The sequence below is a fragment of the Tachysurus fulvidraco genome, chromosome 4 (assembly GCF_022655615.1).
Source record: "Tachysurus fulvidraco isolate hzauxx_2018 chromosome 4, HZAU_PFXX_2.0, whole genome shotgun sequence".
NCBI classification, from domain to species: Eukaryota; Metazoa; Chordata; class Actinopteri; order Siluriformes; family Bagridae; genus Tachysurus; species Tachysurus fulvidraco.
In genome coordinates this window covers 25,118,018-25,138,773 of record NC_062521.1, presented here as the reverse complement: position 1 = coordinate 25,138,773, position 20,756 = coordinate 25,118,018, and the positions used below count along the sequence as shown (strand labels likewise).

The following is a 20,756-nucleotide window of genomic DNA, read 5'->3' as shown; positions in this document are numbered from 1 at the left end:
CAAGAGAGACGCTTGGAAAGCGTATAGAGATTTTTTCCAGCCGTTTGATGAAGGGCCCCTGAGGCTGCACTAGCGATCCAGACACATGCTGTGCAGAGGTGATCTGTGCTACGCTCTGGTTTTAACAGTGTGTTCTACAGCGGGTGTGGAACGAAAACGTACACTAATGAGAGCATGCAGGTGTTACTTTGCCTACAAACCTGTGTTTATCCCAACAGCTGAGTATGTGAGGGTCAGACTAGCAGGGTTTCCCTCCTCCTCCTGCCTCCACAAGCACCTGGCCTTCACAGATGGAGGGCATGATGGGGCTAATGCCACTGTGGCAGCTCCATTAGCCTGAGAGCTTTCCCAAGAGGGAGGGAGAGAGAGAGAGAGAGAGAGCGAGGGATGGCCCATGTCTCAGTACCACACAAACACTGCCTGATCACCCAGGAACTAGGCTTTCCTGCAAGTCCCACCAACAGTGCTGTTTGTTTTTTACTCACAGAGATGTGGAATGGAGCATCAGGCAAGGCAAACTCATGAAAAAAGTCACAAATAACATTTTAGTTAGTGAAAATAGTTGAATAACCATTAAAACCACCTGCTTAATATTGGGTTGGTGCCCATTGTGTCTCCAAAACAGCTCTGACCCTTTGAGGCACGATGATGAGTCCACAAGAGCTCTGAAAGTGAGCTGTGGTACATACAGTAGCTCTAAGATGCTTGCAGCAGACCCTTTAAGTCCTGTAAGTTGTGAGGTTGGATCAGACTTGTTTGTCCTGAACAAACATCCTCAAACCATCCTTGTTTGTCCTCAAACCATTCCTGTACAGTTTTTTTTTTGCAGTGGGACAGGTACCATTATCCTACTGAACGAGGCCAGGGAAGTTAGGGAAGATTGTGCACATGAAGCTGTGTACTTGGTCACCAGCAATCTTTAGGTAGTTGGGACTTGTCAAAGTAACATCCATGTGAACGAAAGGACTCACCGTTTCCCAGCACAACGTTGCTCGCTGCCTTCACCGGCTTTCTTTCCATAGTGCATCAGACATCCATCTGTCTGCATATTCCAGTTCTGATGCTCATGTGCTAACTGTCCAAGCTTTAAACTGTGGACTGAGGTCAACACGGGCACTCGGACCAGTCTTTAGCTGCATAGCAACCTGTGATGCTCTGTGTTCTTTTCTATCAGAGCCAGCCATAACTTTATCAGTACTTTGTGCTACAATAGCTCTTCTGTAGGATCAGACAAGACAGAATAGCCTTCGCTCTCCATACACAGCATTCACTAAATTCTAGGGGTTTCTTTACTATGACGTAAAGTGGGCGTGTTTCTGGAGGTCTTGGAAAAACGCCCTATTTAAAAAAGAGCATACTTACGATAGATAATGAGGGTCAAAACAGTCATACAGAAATACAGGTAGATTTTATATTTTATGTCTATTATGCTTTATTATCTTACAGTTAAGCTATTTTCAAAAACAAATAAACAACCAAAAACTACAGTTAAGGTTAGGGTTAGATTATCAAATAGGCCACGCCTGCCCGATGACGCAATATCTGTTACGCTGTTCTGAAATCCCTGGAAATAAGTGCATCCCCTCCATACACATCTGTGAGCTTCAGGCACCCATGACTATGTCTCTGGTTTACCCGTTGTTCTTCCTTGGAACACTTTTGGTAGTTTCTAGCCACTGCATCCCGGGAACACCCTACAAAACATTTTGGAGATGCCCTGACTCAGTCGTTAGCTATCACGATTTGTACCTTAGATCTTTAATTGTGGCCATTTTTCCTGCTTTCAGCACATCAAGAACTTCAAGTACTGATTTAAAGTTGATAGTCGCCACTGTAATGAGATTATGTTATTTACTTCACCTGTCAGTGGTTTTAATGTCATGGCTTATCTGAGTATATGTGCTATATATATATTTTTTTTCTTTACTTATTTCAAGCTTGGTATAAAATTGCATATGTATATATATATATATATATATATATATATATATATATATATATATATATATATATATATATATATATATATTTTTTTTTTTTTAAGTTGACATAAGAAAAGCATCTAAGATCAGCTCGAATCCTTTCATTTTTAGTTTGTAATAATCTCGTAATAAGCGATATGATCGGTTTGCCCATATTCAAAAATGTTTAGAATGGTTTTCCAGTTCACAGGCAGATTTATTGAATATAGTTTATTATATAACAGCTCATTAAAGTTACAGCTAGATTATATTTATTTACATATTTATTTATTTATTTATTTATTTATTCGTTCGTTCGTTCGTTCGTTCGTTCATTCATTCATTCATTCATTCATTCATTTTATCAAGCGGATATTTATTTGTCTGTTTGTTTGTTTGTTTGTTTGTTTGTTTTTATTTATTTATTCATATAATTTCAGGCTTGGAATTTAATTCTGTATCTCTAGAGCCACATTATACTGTATGTCTAGAAAGAAATAAAATAAATAACCGATAGTATAAGCAATTTCAATTTAGGATTTATTTTTTTTATATTAATGTATAGTATTTCTGTTAATAAAAAAATGATTAGCACCCAGGCGATGTTGTCTGTATATGGAATTCAATCTCCGTCCTTACCGAATACAAGTCGGATGAAGCATAACACATTTTTGCCTTTTGACAAAGAAGCTGTGGCTGTGTTGTACGGGGTAAGCCAGAGTACTTCATACATTTTTTAACATTACACGGGTCAGACTGGCAGAAAAAAAATACTTTGGGGGGGAAACAGCAATCACAGTCGTGCTGCTTGCTACCCGGGTCATGAGATGAAAGCAGAAGATGTCTCTCATTTTATTACTATAAAATTAATCTAAGATTTATGAGTGTGGTCAAAAAGAATAATGTAGCATATATGATACATTATTTATTTGCCCTTACAACTAGAAAACATTCATTCATCTTCAGTAATAATTTTAGTCTTGGACAGAGTAGTGTAGTCTGGGATCCGTAGGACAGTGGACACTCGGTGTAAGGCAGGATTAATGTACACCCTGCATAGGATACTGGTGTATCAGACACTAACTAGAGCTCAGGATTGAACCAGAGATCCTGGAAAGCTGAGGTTTTGCTCCAAAGCTCTACCAGTGTCTCTCTGAGAGCATGAGATCTAAACTCACAACCTCAGATCAATCATCCAGAACCATAATTACTGACCTACACCAGACCGGTTGATATGAAGTCAAACATTTCATATAAATATGAGGTCTCTGTTGGTGTAGGATTCTACCACTAAGCCTCTGATGCTGGAAAAAAGTTCATCCTTAGGAGGTACAAGCCCATTGATTAAAATGTCGGACTTCTAATACTGTAGCAATGTTGCAAGATCAGATCCCAGGTCTACCAATATAGGTTCTTGAGCTATTAATCTTCATCTGAACAGTTGTATAAATGAGAGAAATATAAACTGTTTTGGATAAGAGTGCCAGATGTGCATGCAGAACAGCTCTGGCCATTGAGGAATGATGATGAGTCCACAGGTGAGCTGTGGTACATATCTGGCTCCAAGAAGCTTGCAGCAGATCTTTTAAGTCCTGGAGGTTGTGAGGTCGGATCAGACTTGTTTGTCGAGCACATCCAACAGAATCTCGACCGCATTGAAATCTAGGGAATTTGGAAGCCAAGTCAACACCTTGCCATGTTCCTCAAATCATTCTTATACACTTTTTGCCAGAACAACTAATCCATAGGAAGTACAAGCGCATTGCTTTTAGGTGTTGGACTTCTACTAGCAATGTTGCAAGATCAGATCCCAGGGTCAGCAATCTGAGCTCTTCAGCTATTAATCTTCATTTGCTTAGTTGTATAAATGAGATAAATATAATTGCTTTGGGATAAGAGTGCCAGATATCATCAATTTAAATAATAAGATAAACAGTAAAAATAATTTAGATTTTATCCATTACTTTCAGATGGGATTTAATTTACATATGGGCCTAGATTTTTTAATTTATTAGGAAACAGTCCAAAATGCTTGCTGTTGTTTATTTATTTATTTATTTACAATGCAGTCATCTGAACAATCATTCTAAATAGCAAAAAGATGAATGCTCCATAGGAGATTCAAGGACTTACTTAGTATGGGTTGCATGACTTAGATGTCTCCACATGGCCTACACTGGTAGCGAATAGCAGAAGAATTTAAATAAAGTCATTCAGACGAGTGTGAAACTGCAGTCTGATTAAAGGGGATATTATCATTTCAGCTATAAAGGCACTTTATGTTCAAATGCTTATGCAACAGTATTGTGTTTATTTTTCTAAATCTAAATGAGAGAGTTGGGGCCACGGTGGCTTAGTGGTTAGCAGGTTCACCTCACACCTCCAGGGTTGGGGGTTCGATTCCCGCCTCCGCCTTGTGTGTGTGGAGTTTGCATGTTCTCCCCGTGCCTCGGGGGTTTCCTCCGGATACTCCGGTTTCCTCCGCCGGTCCAAAGACATGCATGGTAGGTTGATTGGCATCTCTGGAAAATTGTCCGGAGTGTGTGAGTGAATGAGAGTGTGTGTGTGTGTGCCCTGCGATGCGTTGGCACTCCGTCCAGGGTGTATCCTGCCTCGATGCCCGATGACGCCTGAGATAGGCATAGGCTCCCCGTGACCCGAGAAGTTCGGAAGAGCGGTAGAAAATGAATGAATGAATGATAAATGAGAGAGTTGTTGCATTGCTGTAGATGCTGCCGAATACTTAAACATATGATCATGTAATGGTATGACCGTTGTCATATCCAGGGTTATCTATAAAACTGCCAGAAACTCATCTATCTTGCCCTAATTAAATTTGCTGCCTGAATGTACAGTACAGTAGATAAGAAATAGAGCCTATGTAGTTAAGAACAGAAAGTACCGAATAGTTAAACATTTCATCGTGGCTATATAATAGTGAAGTGAAGTCTTTTACAGTTTAGATGTGAGAGTGAGGTCAGCAGGATATTCTGTACAAGGTCTCTCACAGCACAGGCAGAGGCTTTTAAGCGTCTTTCGGCGGGTAATGGGGACATGTGCTTTGGTTTCGGTGTCTGACACACTCCTGTATGCATCAAAGCTCAGTGCTCATGGCTTAGGTCACCTTCAGCACTATTAGTGCTCTTTCCATTGCAGTCCTCTGACTTCTAAGTCTACTGCAGTCTTCCTCTCGGTGACCTTAAGTCACTAGAGTCACTTCACTCATGCAGTTTTATTTAGAAATATTTAGCTGCATATTCCTTGGGTTTTGTGTGGAAAAAAAAAAGCCCAGGCATTTACAAAGATGAGGAATAGGTCGTTTCCTGCCAATGTTTCAGGAAGACTCAGGGGTAAAGACAAACCTTGTCAGAGTAAATCTCTGTAGCTGTTTGGCTCACTTGTCCTCTAGCTGCTCCTGAGTCTCTGAGCACAAAAACAGTAAATCCTGAAACCTATAAATAAACCTAGGAAAAGTAATACAATGATATGGACTATTGTCCATCTGTCCACCACTGGCATTGGTGGAATGTTCCAGAACTTGAAGGTACATACGGTATTTATGCTCAAATACATCAAAATGCACACAGCAAAGAAAATTATTTGGTTGTTTTCTTGGTTGAGAACTTTTGAAGATTAAAAATATTTGCACGAAAAAATATGGTAACCTAGTGGTTAAGGTATTGGACTACCAGTTGGAAGGTTGTGAGTTCAAATCCCATGTCCTCCAATGCCCCTTTTCCACCGAGGCAGTTTGAGTGCTGATTCGGAGCTTAATTTAGAACCAGTTCTTTCTTTATCGACCGCCAAAGCACCGGCTCTGAACCAGGAAAAGTGGTTCTTAAGTAGCACCAAAACGTTGCTGGTCTAGACTTAAGAACCACTTTCGTCAGGGACTGTGGCTGACTACTGTTAGCGCTTTGATAATGTACCTTAACTATAACCAATGTTTAATACACTTTTACTTTACCGCAATATGATACATTATCAGCACACATGATAGTAGGTTGCTACATGCTAAGGCTAACATTTTTCTGTGTTAATGATAAAATAACGTTATGTACTTTATCGATTAAAACCTCCATTTATACAGATTACACGGAGCTGCACGTACACGTCGGATTCGCCGTGTTTGGATGCCAATGTAGGTTCACAAAGCCACGAGCATTAACAGTAAAGCAACATCCACCATTGTTGATGTGTTTGTGTTTGCCGCTGCTGCGCTAACGTTGCTGGGACACGTGACACGTATACAGTGACGTCAGACTCGGCTCTGTGACGGCTCTCTAACCGATGGAAAGGCAAACCGGTTCTTAGAAGGTTCGCCAAAGGAACCAACTTTGATTCAGCACCAGTGCTAGCTCTGAACCAGCACCCGGTTCTTTTTGGTTGAAAAGGAGTACAAGATGCCACTGCTGGGCCCCTGAGCAAGGCCCTCAGCAGCAATGTTTAATCCAGCAATGTTTCCATTTTCTAGGGAACTCAGTGCTGAACATAGACGCAACAAAACAGACACAAAGTCCATTTTTTTTTGCGCTCTGGTAAAAATGCACTAAAATCAGTAAAGAGTAAAAACATGGATTTCCACCGTATCGATCACCGCTCATCAGAGATCAGCGAGCGTATAGAGTAGAGTGTGAAATTTCCTGTGATGGCTTACAGTATGTTGTTTTCTATTACACAGATAGGGTTTGTGTACAGTACCTTACTGCTCATTTGTCAAGTTCTTGAAGCACACAACTGAAAAGTCAGTCATTTCACTTACTCAGTTTAAAAGTTCTTTAACAGCTTAGCGATGTTTTGTAGCGGGTTTTGTTGAGTGTTTGCATATTTAAAGCGAGTACAAAGACAATGATGTGTGACAGCCATTCACGCTCTCCCTGTGTGACTTTGAGTTATCTTTTCAAGGAGCTTTTAATTGGATGGTTTTGTTCAAAGCAGGTAGCTGAGTAAATCCATGAAATCCTCTACTTACCGGATTACGGTACAAATTAACAGACCCTTATGTAGGCTTATTTTTTCCAGACACTCAATTTGATGCATCCATAATCAGATTTCTGTACTTTATCCCACAGCCTGCCAAAGCGTAACATTATCAGTGGTCATTACCATAGCCTGTCAAGGTCAATAATGATTCTTTTCACTTATCGTTATGCAGCTGGGGATGAAAATGGACGGATTAAAAAACTTTTGTTTGGACCCAATTTATAGTTTATTAGATTATATAGTATATTTATACATTTTACAGTGACATCTAAATGGCTGTTCCTTAACACTATATATGGTAATTCTATAATCCTATAGTGATGTCTGTGACAAGATGGCGGCGGTGAGGGCGGCTGCTCCAACCACGCTTTGTCTCATTCATTCATTCATTCATTCATTCATTCATTCATTTTCTACCGCTTTTATCCGAACTACCTCGGGTCACAGGGAGCCTGTGCCTATCTCAGGCGTCATCGGGCATCGAGGCAGGATACACCCTGGACATAGTGGCAACCCATCGCAGGGCACACACACACTCTCATTCACTCACACACTCACACACTACAGACAATTTTCCAGAGATGCCAATCAACCTACCATGCATGTCTTTGGACCGGGGGAGGAAACCGGAGTACCCGGAGGAAACCCCCGAGGCACGGGGAGAACATGCAAACTCCACACACACAAGGCAGAGGCGGGAATCAAACCCCCAACCCTGGAGGTTTGAGGCAAAAGTGCTACCAATAAGCCACCGTGCACCCCCCCTCCCAAACCCCCACGCTTTGTTTGTTTTTGTTTATTTTCTGCACTGGTAACTGATTCTAATTTTTTCTGACTATATTTTTGTATTAATTTATATTATATTTTATTATCTTTTTCTGATATACTTTGATATACAGTACAATACAATATATTCTTTTTATATTGTATTCACCTGTTCCTTATTTTTACTCCTTTATTTATTTATTTATTTATTTATTTGTTTGTTTGTTTGTTTGTTTGTTTGTTTGTTTGTTTGTTTGTTTGTTTTTAGGACAGGTGTACAAAGCATTTCACTACATTTCCTATTGCGTATGATTGTGTACGTGACAAATAAAATAATTATAAGGGGCAGTGGTGGCTCTAAAATGGCGATGAGAAAATTGTGGCTCAAGCCCCAGCACTGCCAAGCTGCCACTGTTGGGCCCTTGAGCAAGGCCCTTAACCCTTTCTGATTTAGGGTCACTATTACTCCATATACGATCAAGCGAACTATTTCTGTTCCTACTTCACATCTGCACACAAAGTAAAGTCACTTAACTAAAAGGCAGTGTTTCGTCCTCAGGACTGAATGGCCCCATAACTCAGCCCAAACAGATGGTGAGGGAGTTGCCAAACTCGGCCAGTGGCTCCGGTTGCAAGGGCAACTACCCTGTGCTGTTCTTTTTCTAATAAATCGTGTGGATTATATGCACTGTTAATGTGTGTGCCCTCTGCTCTGTCCTCAGGTCCTTCATTCAAGCCAAGTTGCAGCAAGGCGCAGAAATACCTGGAGTTCATTCCCATTAATCTGCACACACAGCGCATGAGGGTGATGTGTCCTAGGAAGTCAGGTACTGTATGGCTACATGTGACTTGAATGAAATCATGATGGATGTTGTTTTTAAGGATTTTTACATTTTTTTTCCTAATTCAGAAATAATAAAGTACCTCTGCACTTTGCACACAATATCACACAGAATTTGGATACGCATTATGATCACAACAGGCCTGGCATTTAATAATAATAATAATAATAATAATAATAATAATAATAATAATAATAATAATAATAATAATAAAAGTAATAATAATAATAATAAAAACAAATAATAACAATAACAACAACAACAATAATAATAATAATAATACTACTACTAATAATAATAATAACAACAATAATAATAATAGCACATATTTTTTATTATATATATATTTTATTATTTAATTGTTTGTTTGTTTGTTTACTTATTTATTTATTTTTGCCAATTTCTATTAGATTTTAATCAAAGTTCTCGTCGGTAATCATCTAAATTATAGCAACACCTCGTGTGAAACTAATCCAGCCAGAATCAGGTCTTAGATAACTTACGTTTCACATGATTCCCCTTTCTCTCAAGTCACATTTCTTTACGTTTCAGGCTGAAAATAAGAGTCTGTCTGTATTTCTTTTAACTCTTAATACAGACAGACTTCAATACAGACTGACTCTTATTTTCAGAAAGAGAGCGAGAGAGAGGCTCAACGCAGACAGAAAGGAATCAGCAGATGCACTTTAATACATACAGACAGGAAAATGACTCTCTAATGAGGACCTGCGCATCTTCACACAATCGCTGCTTCGTGAAATTTAGTTGCACTAGCTATCTATTTTGAGGTGTTTTAACTTCTCAGTGTCTTTCTTTTTATTTACTGAGGAAAATTCTAAGCCATTAGGTTTCAGTCACCACTATATGATGTCCATGTCAGATCCTGACACACTTGAACTGCTGTGACTTTTCCTGCCCTCTGGACCTGTCTGATTCATCTTGATGCCCTACTTCTTCTGTCTGTGCTTGTGACTCAGTCTGGTGCCGCTGCTGTGGATCCTTTCATGTGGATGCCCTCAAGATTTTCCCAAGAAACAATGCATGTCAAAGTCTCCCCCTGGTGTCGGTGCATAATCTTGCTTCCAGACTGTTGACTTGTACTGCTGTAGCTGTACAGACTGCCCTGTGCTCATTCCAAGATCGTTTATCGTTTGTCTCTACTTTTTTCTTCGCCTGCAATTATTTATAATCGCACTCGTGTCTGGTGAAGAAAATGGGTCTCTTGCTAGAGCCTATACATATATATATATATATATATATATATATATAGCCTATATATATATACACTGTATAGAAAGAGAGAGAGAAAGAGAGAGGTGTTATATATATATATATATATATATATATATATATATATATATATATATATATATATATATATATATATATAAAATTTCTAATAAAAGTTCTGCAGAAATAAAATTAAAATTTTACGTTTGCCTCACACCTCCAGGATTGGGGGTTCGATTCCCGCCTCCACCTTGTGTGTGTGTGAGTTTGCATGTTCTCCCCGTGCCTCGGGGGTTTCCTCCAGGTACACCGGTTTCCTGCCCCGGTCCAAAGACATGCATGGTAGGTTGATTGGCATCTCTGGAAAATTGTCTGTAGTGTGTGAGTGTGTGAGTGAATGAGAGTGTGTGTGTGCTCTGCGATGGGTTGGCACTCCATCCATGAATGAATGAAGGAATGAATGGAATTAGATTTGATGTCATAAATGATGCACAGGAAACATCCATATACTACTTTATCTAGCACTAATCGTACAAAGGGTCTTAGGGTACGAGGCGGTGGACGACTAGGACAGGTGTCAGGGTGTCGTCGAAGGGAACGATCAAAGGAAGGACACACAAACTCATTCGCACACAACTGACAATTCAGAGATGCAGATCATTGGACTGGGCGAGGAAACCCCTAAGGCACCAAGAAAACATGCAGACTCGCCACATGTAGCGCCGAGACGGAATTGAAACCCCCGATTGAAGTTGCGAGGCAATCTTGCTACGTAGGAAGCCAGGAATGAAAGAATCTATTAAAATATATGAAAGTTAAAATGCAGATAATTATGCAATGCTGTCGAAAGACTTTGCTATCACTGCGAGATGAATGGTACCATTAATCAATATATCTATTCCAAGGAAACAAGATGAGATAAGGATGAGATACTTGATGAAAATGGACAGACTATAGAGACATTTTTTTTGTCCTTCTTGCCCTGCAGTGTCCTCATAATTCAGCACGTTCATGCTCAATGCACAGCCACATTTTTTTTTCATTCTGTTCGTGCTATAGTCTCTTCTCAATGTTCAGCGATTTCACAATTTGCTGGAGTAGCCTTAAACCTTTTACGCCCCGAACACATACTAAAACCTATCAATTCTATTTCTTTTTTGAACTCCTTTTATGAACACCGAGGATGCTTTTCTGCCTTAAATTGCACTCGCTCCAATTCAAAGCTTTAACGAGCAGGAGAAAACTGCACCGGAACACCTTTCCTTCTGCTCGTTTAGACAGCATCAATATATTTCATCTTATTTAACCCATCCAGGCTTTCTAGATAACTATGAATAATTCTAGCTTCTGTCTGACTGCAATCTATTCTTCTCCTGCTGAGAAAAAGAGAGGGAGAGGTTTCCTGCCTGTGCCTCGATTTCCATTCGATTTATAGACGGCAGGAAAATCGGAGCAAATCAGCTCCAAATTGGGCCGTGTGTGACTTATGCCCCTGACACGGCACTATATTCGACGGCACCGTTGAGCTATCGAGAAGCAGCCAATTAGATGTGCTCAGGGGGACGGGAGGAATATTGGGGGTGGGAAGGCGGTGGGCATCGAGAGTCAGAGCCCCTGTCGTCATTAGCAAAGCCTGAAAGTGGCAGAGGAGCGTGGTATGGCGGGAGTGGCACAGCAGGGTACCAGGCCTGCGGAGAGGCTGCTCATTAATTGCTGTCAAACATCTCCCTGAGCCAACTTCCTTTTCGAGTCCACAGGCTAGCTCATTACATGACCTAACATAAAGCTCACTGCTAGCATGATACAGAGCTGCAGAGCTGTAGCCAACATAGCTGAAAAGGAGCCAGACAAATATACACAAACCTCTAAGTGCTCTAGTATAACTATAATAATAGGATTTTTATTTATTTATTTATTTATTTATTTATTTATTTATTTATTTTAATTGAATCCAAGATCAGTTGTCTTTTAGAACGTGTCTGGTTGTCCTTGGAGTCTTTATTAATTTCTAAGAACTCCAAACCTCATTGATTCTTAGCCTCAAAACGTTTTTTTTGTTTTTTTTTCTTTTAAACTGGAATAAACGACTAGAGGAACACTACCAGTGGTTCAAGACAAGTGTACATGTACTGCATAATACAGTTAAGCATTTAACATCCTGTCGTGCTCTGTGTTGTGTATAAAATAATAGAGAGCCAGTCTTGTTTACACAGATTTGGGATGAAAATGGCAAGCAGAAGAGATGTACAGTACTGTATATGACTCATTTACAAAGTAAGTGACCTGGCTGTGTTTCAATAAGAACAATAACTAAAATACATCTGCGTTTAAGTCTCTAGGGTTAGAAATACAAGGGCTTTGAAATCTCATATTCTTTATTGTAGCGGTTGTGTAAAAGGACAAATACAGAGGTAGGATGTCATTAGACCAACAGCATGATCCAGATGAGTTCGTTTACATTCCAGACGTTTTTATCCAGAACGACTTGCGTTTATCTCATTCATACAGCTGAAAAGTTGATGGTTAAGGGCCTTGCTCAAGGGCCCAGTAGTGGCAGATTGGTGGTCCTGGGATTTATATTTACCTTCCAATCACTGAGCTTTGCCCACTTGCCCTACCCTTGCCCTACTTGCCTTTGACCTACTTGCCCTTACACTTACCCTAGCAACACCGGTAGAACACTACATGCCTGAATGCTTAACTACTACAATGAAAGTCTACTGGCTCTACAATTATGCTGTTGGGGCATTTATTTGTTGGCTTGGTGCCATGGTTTGTCTGCACTCTTTGAAGCATGAAGAAACTAATGAAGAATCATGTTTATCCTCATGGGCGTGGTCTCTTCCGGGATCACCCCGCCCACACCCAAAGGGATCCAAGGTTTAAATCGTACAGTATTCTATGATCTTCCTGTTCACCAGATCTCAACACAGTTTTGATATGATAAGAAGAGGAACGCTCATTGTTCCATCTTCCTGTTTAGTTCTAGAGACAAATAGTATCGTGCTTTGAAGCTAACTTTCATCCAACAGCTTTCTAAGATCCTTTATTTAGTTTTTGACGAACGTAGCGAAGAATTCAGACACGGAATCGAGCCGAGGTCTGTGATGGCTAAATGATTTTGCTAGCGAGATCTTCTGCTTTCCCAAAGTAACGTGAAATCTGAGCAGCAAAAAGCAGTTCAGTGAATTACATCAAATTTGTATTATGGTCACTGGGCTGTTGATTTTTCTCCTTGGACTTGCACTGAATTTTAAAACGCAAGACCTCAGCTGTAACAAGCGGTCCGTAATGATCAAATTACGTCGTATCACGACAAATTAAATCTGCGTCCTATTATCACCACGCCATGTTTCTCAGCGAGCTTTGATCCATATATCAATATGCCACCAGTTTGTCATGATTATCAAGTGTGTTGTGCCGTGGAGAATAAATGGGACGCTGGAAAATTAGAACTGTGGCTATATTTCAGACTTTGCCTTTGCTTTAATAAACGCCATCCCCCGCGGTTTACCGCACGGATATAAACAGGGACATGATGTCACCAGCATAATAAGTGGTGGTCACTGGAACAGAACTGCATTTGTAAGGTGAAGAAAAAATGTTTCAGATATTTTTCTAAAGAACACTTAGACAATATAGTAATCAAAATGTGCATATTAAATACTAAACGAATATCAGTGAAGGGTTGCACGGTGGCTTAGTGGTTAGCACGTTCGCCTCACACCTCCAGGGTTGGGGGTTCGATTCCCGCCTCCACCTTGTGTGTGTGGAGTTTGCATGTTCTCCCCGTGCCTCGGGGGTTTCCTCCGGGTACTCCGGTTTCCTCCCCCGGTACAAAGACATGCATGGTAGGTTTATTGGCATCTCCTGAAAAAATTGTCTGTAGTGTGTGAGTGAATGAGAGTGTGTGTGTGCCCTGTGATGGGTTGGCACTCCATCCAGGGTGTATCCTGCCTCGATGCCCGATGACGCCGGAGAAGTTCGGATAAGCTGTAGAAAATGAATGAATATCAGTGAAACTTTTTTCTGCCGCTGTGAAAAGGAAGAAAGGAAAGAAGAAAGGAGTCCCTGCAAACCACCTTTCATTATTTTAGCTGATCAGTCTTCCAGCAGCACATGTTAGCGGGAAAAATATCATCTATGATTTCATCTGACTCTGGGTGAGCAAAAAAAAAGGGATTAATTACCCAAATTCCGAACTACCCACATAATTAGCTTGGCAATTCATAGGGAGATTAGGAGTTCACATTACAAGTGAACTCAATGTGCTCAAAGACAATTGGCATTTTAGCGCAGCAATGACGAGAGGTAATTTAATAGCGACAGGCGGCTCCTCATCGCTATTATCCGCTGAACGTTTGCCCGAGACCAGGGAAAACCGCCTGCAAACTTTGACTATTATTACTGGATATGAAAAGATGTTTGTGTGGAAAGATCATCTTCTCAAAAGACTAATCCCTCTGTGAAATCCAATGTCAGTCAACTGTGCAAGCAGAAAGGCTCGACTGGCTGCGTGCTGATACCGGTGTTATTTTGTTCTGCCAGATGCCTTCTACGATGTGATCACAGTCGGAGCTCCAGCCGCTCACTTCCAGGGCTTCAAGAACGGAGGCCTTCAGAAGCTGCTCAACCGATATGAAGCAGAGAAGAAGAGGTGAGTTCTCAAACCCTGTCAATCAAAATGTCCTCTCATGCACACTCCACCTTAAAGCTTTGCCTTTGTAAGGCTTGCTAACTTTATTTACTGTTTGTCTCGACGACAACAACAACTCCTTACTCGCTTCGGCTGCGAATACGAATCCAGAATTCAGACAGATTTTCACTTTAAACCCAACTCTGTTTATGCCACCGAGGCCACGGCTTCCCAGAGTTCCCTGGTGCCACAAAGGCTCTCATACTTTTCTCATACATATCTATTTCACATTGATGTTTCATATAGTATAAAAAGGGCTTTATTTCAGTCCTGAAAACCTGTTATATTATGAGCAATTATTACACTCTAAACCCTACCCACTTGTCACAGCTTAACATTTTCTAAAGATCTATTTCAGTCTGTCGAAAACAGGCACGTTTTCAGGACATGTGCGTTGTTTGGCACTGAATGATATTTGACACATTTTTCCTTCATGCAAATACACCTTGAATGTTTCGTGTTTTTCATGCTTATAAAGATCTCTGATTGGTTTATTTCTGAACGATAATCTCTAACCCACATTTGCAGTGGAGTAATAATGTGTCAGTAGGCATGTTTTGCAAGGCGGTGGTGCTGTTTTAAAGAATATTGTGAAGCTGAAACATGATGAGGGGGGGCACCGTGGCTTAGTGCTTAGCACGTTCGCCTCGCACCTCCAGGGTTGGGGGTTCGATTCCCGTCTCCGCCTTGTGTGTGGAGGCTGCATGTTGTCCCCGTGCCGAGGGGGTTTCCTCCGGGTACTCCGGTTTCCTCCCCCGGTCCAAAGACATGCATGGTAGGTTGATTGGCATCTCTGGAAAATTGTCCGTAGTGTGTGTGTGTGTGTGTGTGAGTGAATGAGAGTGTGTGTGTGCCCTGTGCTGGGTTGGCACTCCGTCCGTCCTTGATGCCCGTTGACACCTGAGATAGGCACAGGCTCCCCGCGACCCAAGAAGTTCGGATAAGTGGTAGAAAATGAATGAATGAATTAATGAAACATGATGAACCTAAAGTTTTTAAGGGTTTCACAGTTTTTTTTACTGTGATCATGTGTGGGTTTTTTTTGGGGGGATCTTTGGTTTTCTACAATTCCTGTCCGAAGATTTGTTTTTGCTGATGCACTGAGCTTGATATCATGCCCTCGGAAGCACATGGAGTATTAGGATGGTGCTGAGGGCAGCTTTTTTCACATCTGATCTTTCTAATTTTGGAATAATTTTGACAGGCCACAGCCCTCAAGCTAGTCATTGTTATAAGTAATCAGTGTTTACTTTAGTAAGATGGAAGCAACAGAACTACAGAGCCTTGTGTTCAGTTTCCATGACAGTATTGAATAGGGCCTTCATGCTTTGATTGGGAATAGATGCTTTTCTTTGCCTGGCATTGTGCTCTCTCTCTCTCTCTTTCTCTCTCTCTCTCTCTCTCTCTCTCTCTCTCTCTCTCTCTCTCTCTCTCTCTCTCTCTCTCAGCCTGTCATCTTGAACAGCTGCTTGTATGTGGTTCCATTGCCACCCCCAGGGTCTCTATTGATATTCTGTGTCGTTCTTGATTGAATCCCCACTCTGTGATTCAATTACTGATTCCCGTCTGCTGCTATCTCCCTCCTTTGCTCCCTGCTTGCCTCCCTTTCTCTCTGTCAGAGGAGATGTTTAATTAGTTAGACAGTTCCCATCTTTCTGCCCGGTTCACCCGAACCTGCCAAAATCAGCAGGGGAAGCAATGAACCAGGCACAGTAGCATTCCTCAAAAGCTATTGCCCTAAAAAAACGATCCATTGCTGATCTCAAATCGGTGGAACTTCCTCTCGTTCTTATTTTACAGTGAATAGTCTGTTGGGTAGCTTTCTGATCATTAATCATGTTAAGATTTAATGCATAGGGTTTTGTGGGTAGTTGTTAATATGGAAACCTTATTGAGTTTCGCTGAACTTTGGTGAACGTCCTTAAAATGCAGACGCTAGATGAACATTATCTTTCCCATTTATTGTATAAAATATACTGCATTCTTCGGTCGTTATATTTCACATGTCTTGAATTCATGATATGAAAAGCATATAGGCAATTATAAAAGGTCTTGGTTCAACGTATATGCTCACACTAATGATAGTTTCAATCATGTAGTCCCTCTTTTGGACGCCATTTTCTATTAGCAATAATGAAATGTATTAATAGCGTTCAGGGCTTCATGCATTTAAACAGGCATCTTTGAATTCATTTGCTGAGAGTCCAGACATCTAATTTTGCTTTTCTGCCTTTCTAGTGTGATATGACAATTTCTAATCCATAAGCTGGTTGCGTTCCTGTGTCTGTACCCTAGTACCTAGTCTCTGGTAGAAAACCTGCAGTATGGCAGTGTAATGTATCTGTACCTGATCAGGTAACTTTCAAATATGTTTTTTCCATAACCTAATGAAGTACCTGAGTCTGTACCTTGGTGGACTACTTGTGTCTATTCAGTAATCAAATACCTGTATATATAACTTAGTTGAAATCCAACATTATGCCCATATCATAGTTAAGCACTTGCACTATTCAGCTCCTTGTCAGCACTACTGTATGACAGTATCATTGTCAGGATCATTCAGTAAGCCTGTGTCTTGGTCAGGCACTTGCATCACGGTCAAGTACCTGCAGTATCCTATATCATGGTCAGGAACCTGCAGTATCCCCTTATCATAGGAACCAGCAGTATCCCCATGTCATTGTCAGACCTGCAGTATTCTGGGTTGTTGATCGGAGGATCGGGTTTCAAGGCCCAGCACAGCCAAGCTGCCGCTGCTGGGCCCTTGAGCAAGGCCCTCAACCCTCCCTGCTCCAGGGACTCTGTATCATAGCTGCCCCTGCACTCTGATCCCAACCTCCTCAGTTGGGGTATGTGAAGAAAAGAATTCCACTGTGCTGTAATGTATATGTGGCGATAATAAGGGCTTCTAGGCTTCTACGCTTCTAGGTTTCTTATTATGGTCAGGCACCTACAGTATCCCCTTGTCATGATCAGGCACATTTAGTAACCCACATATCATGGTCAGGCACCTTCAGTAACCCCGTATCATGGTCAGACACCTTCAGTAACCCCGTATCATGGTCAGACACCTTCAGTAACCCTGTATCATGGTCAGGCACCTTCAGTAACCCCGTATCATGGTCAGGCACCTTCAGTAACCCTGTATCATGGTTATTCACCCCATATTAAGGTCAAGCGATTTGAGTTTGCTAGGTTTTGTGCCAAACCATATACAATTTGCACGACACTACATGAAGTCCGAAACTCTGGCATACTTTGCTTTGCATTCTCTTTAGCAATATGATTGCTTTGACCGGTGAGTTTCTCTCAGTTTTATAGCTCTCTTACTATAACTATATGTGCATATATTAAGAGACCCTGGTAAGAAGGGTAACCAAATCAAAATGTGGGTCACAGATTTGAGCTTATTGGAAAAGTGTTATAAATAATCAGAGCAGCACAGCATGTTACAGATTATACATGCTGGCTCAAAACAAGTGCACCTGCTGGGGATCAGATCAGTCTACAATCATATTGCATTATGAGCATGTGCAAATAAAGGAAATAGTGCAGGATAGAAACATGGCTATTATAACATCTCTCTTATTGACATTCACCAGTGTTTAGCTTACAGTTAAGACATGGTCCAATCACTGAAAAGTGAATTAATGTTGATTGTATACAAAGAAGCATTTTAAATAATAAAGAAATTGTATTTTTATTAGATTTTAAGTAGATGTGCATAATGGGGAGCACAGTGGCTTAGTGATTAGCACGTTTGCCTCACATCTCCAGGGTTGGGGGTTCGATTCCTGCCTTTGTGTGTGTGGAGTTTTCATGTTCTCCCCGTGCCTCGGGAGTTTACTCCGGGTACTCCGGTTTCCTCCCCCGGTCCAAAGACATGCATGGTAGGTTGATTGGCATCTCTGGAAAATTGTCCGTAGTGTGTGAGTGAATGAGAGTATGTGTGTGTGTGCCCTGCGATGGGTTGGCACTCCGTCCAGGGTGTATCCTGCCTTGATGCCTGATGACGCATGAGATAGGCACAGGCTCCCCGTGACCCAAGAAGTTTGGATAAAGTGGTAGAAAATGAATGTATGAATGAATGAATGAATGAATAGATGTGCATAGATAACTATTTCTATTACAGTGTATTCTTTAATGTAGATGCAGTAATCTAATAATTAATTTTTCCTACCACTTCCTAAAAATATGGCAGTAGATGGATTGGCTAAGGAAAATTGCCCCAGGGTATGAATCAGTGTGTGAATGAGTGTATGCACTGTGTCCTGTAATGGACTGGGGCATCATGCCCAGTATTCCCGGGATAGGCTCCAGATCTACCATGACCCTGACCAGGCTAAAGTGCTTACTGAAGATAGATGAATGAATGAATGAATGAATCTGTAATTTGGCATAAATAGTGTAGTTAACTCCTTCTGTCCTCACCCACTCAACTCAAGCCAAATGCTCAGAACTGTCTATAGCACCTGCCCGAAGGTAGACAAAATGCGAATCTTGAAAAACGTTAGTTTAATTCAGCCTGGCTCGAAAACAAAGCAGAATGAAGCTGTTATACAAAAGCTGACCTAATCGCATCACCGTTAAAGTCGTGAAACAATCCAGGAGCTGCTACAGTGATGTCGTGCGCAGTCCTTACAGGCAAAAAACAAAGTAAGTGCTTGAAAAATCTTTTAATGGCCTGGCACTTCATTTCAAAGTGTCTGAACCCTGTGTGAAGTTTCTAAAGCACACAGGAATATTTTAAATCACAAACGCACTCTGAGCAATGAGGAGGTCATTGGGGAAGATGGTCAGTTTATCAGCTCCACAAGCCACCGATAAGAAGGAGTGTAACTTTTTCAGGTTCACTGAACTGAAATCAGTTTTGTTCAAAAAGAGATTATATTGAGGACTAATCCGGCAGATATGCCGATGGTTTTGTTTCATATTTGACTTAGTTAATGACTCACTGTAGCTTAAAGTTTCCAATTTTCTGCCTCGCTGGCCAAGTAAGCCTCCTCAAGCCCCAAACTCTTGCCTAAATCTAATAGCATGTCTCTTGGAAATCAGATCCATTTTAATGCTTTTGTGGTCGACCACACAGCAGCCCTGTCATTATTATTTTAATACCATTCCTTGGTAACTCACTGCCTCTTCAACTGGGTCGGAGAAAGCGATTATTTTAAGAGTTCCTCTCGTGTTTTATTCACTTGTCGTAGTGTTTTCTTTCATAACCTAACCAGGAACCAACCTGAAACCATCAAACACACAATTATACTGTATATACACTCATACAATTTCCCTGTTCACTGTCTCTCGTCCACAGCAACTTTGTCTAGCGACACTTTGAAGATTGGATTTAAATAAAAGCTAACCCGAACAGCGACATACGAAACGTGGCCATTTAATGCTCCATTAAATCCATCAAAGACATGCTGGATGGACGAAAGGCAAAAGCAAAGGAGCAAGGTTTTGAGAGCATGAAGCGGTGCTACAGACAGGACAATGAAACGGCTGTCGCTCTTTGTTCCCTTGGGCACGGTGCAAGCAGGGAAAGAAATAAGAAGGGAACAGGAACCACATTGCCAATTCATTATGTCACCTGTAATATCGCCTTCTATCCTCAACACCTCTACAGTATAATACACTACGGCACAGCTTTAGCCGACCGGACGAATCAAAAACCGTCGTTATTCATTCAGGATGCACAATGATGGCTAAAAGTAAAATCAGAAACTTCAAATCCTGATAATTGATAGCAGTTTATTAGCTAGGTGGTGTGGCACATTAATTCTTTTGGTTAAGTCGTGGCCTAATGGTTAGAGAGTTTGACTCCTAACCCTAAGGTTGTGGGTTCGAATCTCGGGCCAGCAATACCACGACTGAGGTGCCCTTGAGCAAGGCACCGAACCCCCCCCCCAACTGCTCCCCGTGCGCCGTAGCATAAATGGCTGCCCACTGCTCCGGGTGTGTGTTCACTGTGTGTTCATGGTGTGTGTGTGTGTTCACTGCAGTGTGTGTGCACTTTGGATGGGTTAAATGCAGAGAACGAATTCAGAGTATGGGTCACCGTACTTAGCCGTATGTCACGTCATTTTTTAATTTACCTCTTCAGTGAGATATCCCTTCTTTGTGTAATCTCACAATCCCACCGAAAAAGCCAGACTAAATTTCTCCTGCTATTTACAAAACACTCCAATTTCCTCCTATAGGACGTCTACAAAATACCTGTTATAGCCATGTAACTGACTTTAGAGCAACCTTCAATAAGCAAAAGGCCCAGAAAAGTTTCTA

The 20,756-nt window shown here is 41.1% G+C and overlaps 1 protein-coding gene across 9 annotated transcripts in view; it reads left to right on the top strand.

The window, feature by feature from the left end:
• inpp4b (inositol polyphosphate-4-phosphatase type II B) overlaps positions 1–20,756 on the top strand; it is a 294,006-nt gene that overhangs the window by 226,576 nt on the left and 46,674 nt on the right. For all 9 annotated transcript variants that reach the window (XM_027145915.2, XM_027145914.2, XM_047812844.1 and 6 more), the window contains 2 exons: positions 8,432–8,536; positions 14,330–14,438. In XM_027145915.2, coding sequence (XP_027001716.2) covers positions 8,432–8,536; positions 14,330–14,438 — 214 coding nt within the window. The remainder of the gene's footprint in view (positions 1–8,431; positions 8,537–14,329; positions 14,439–20,756) is intronic.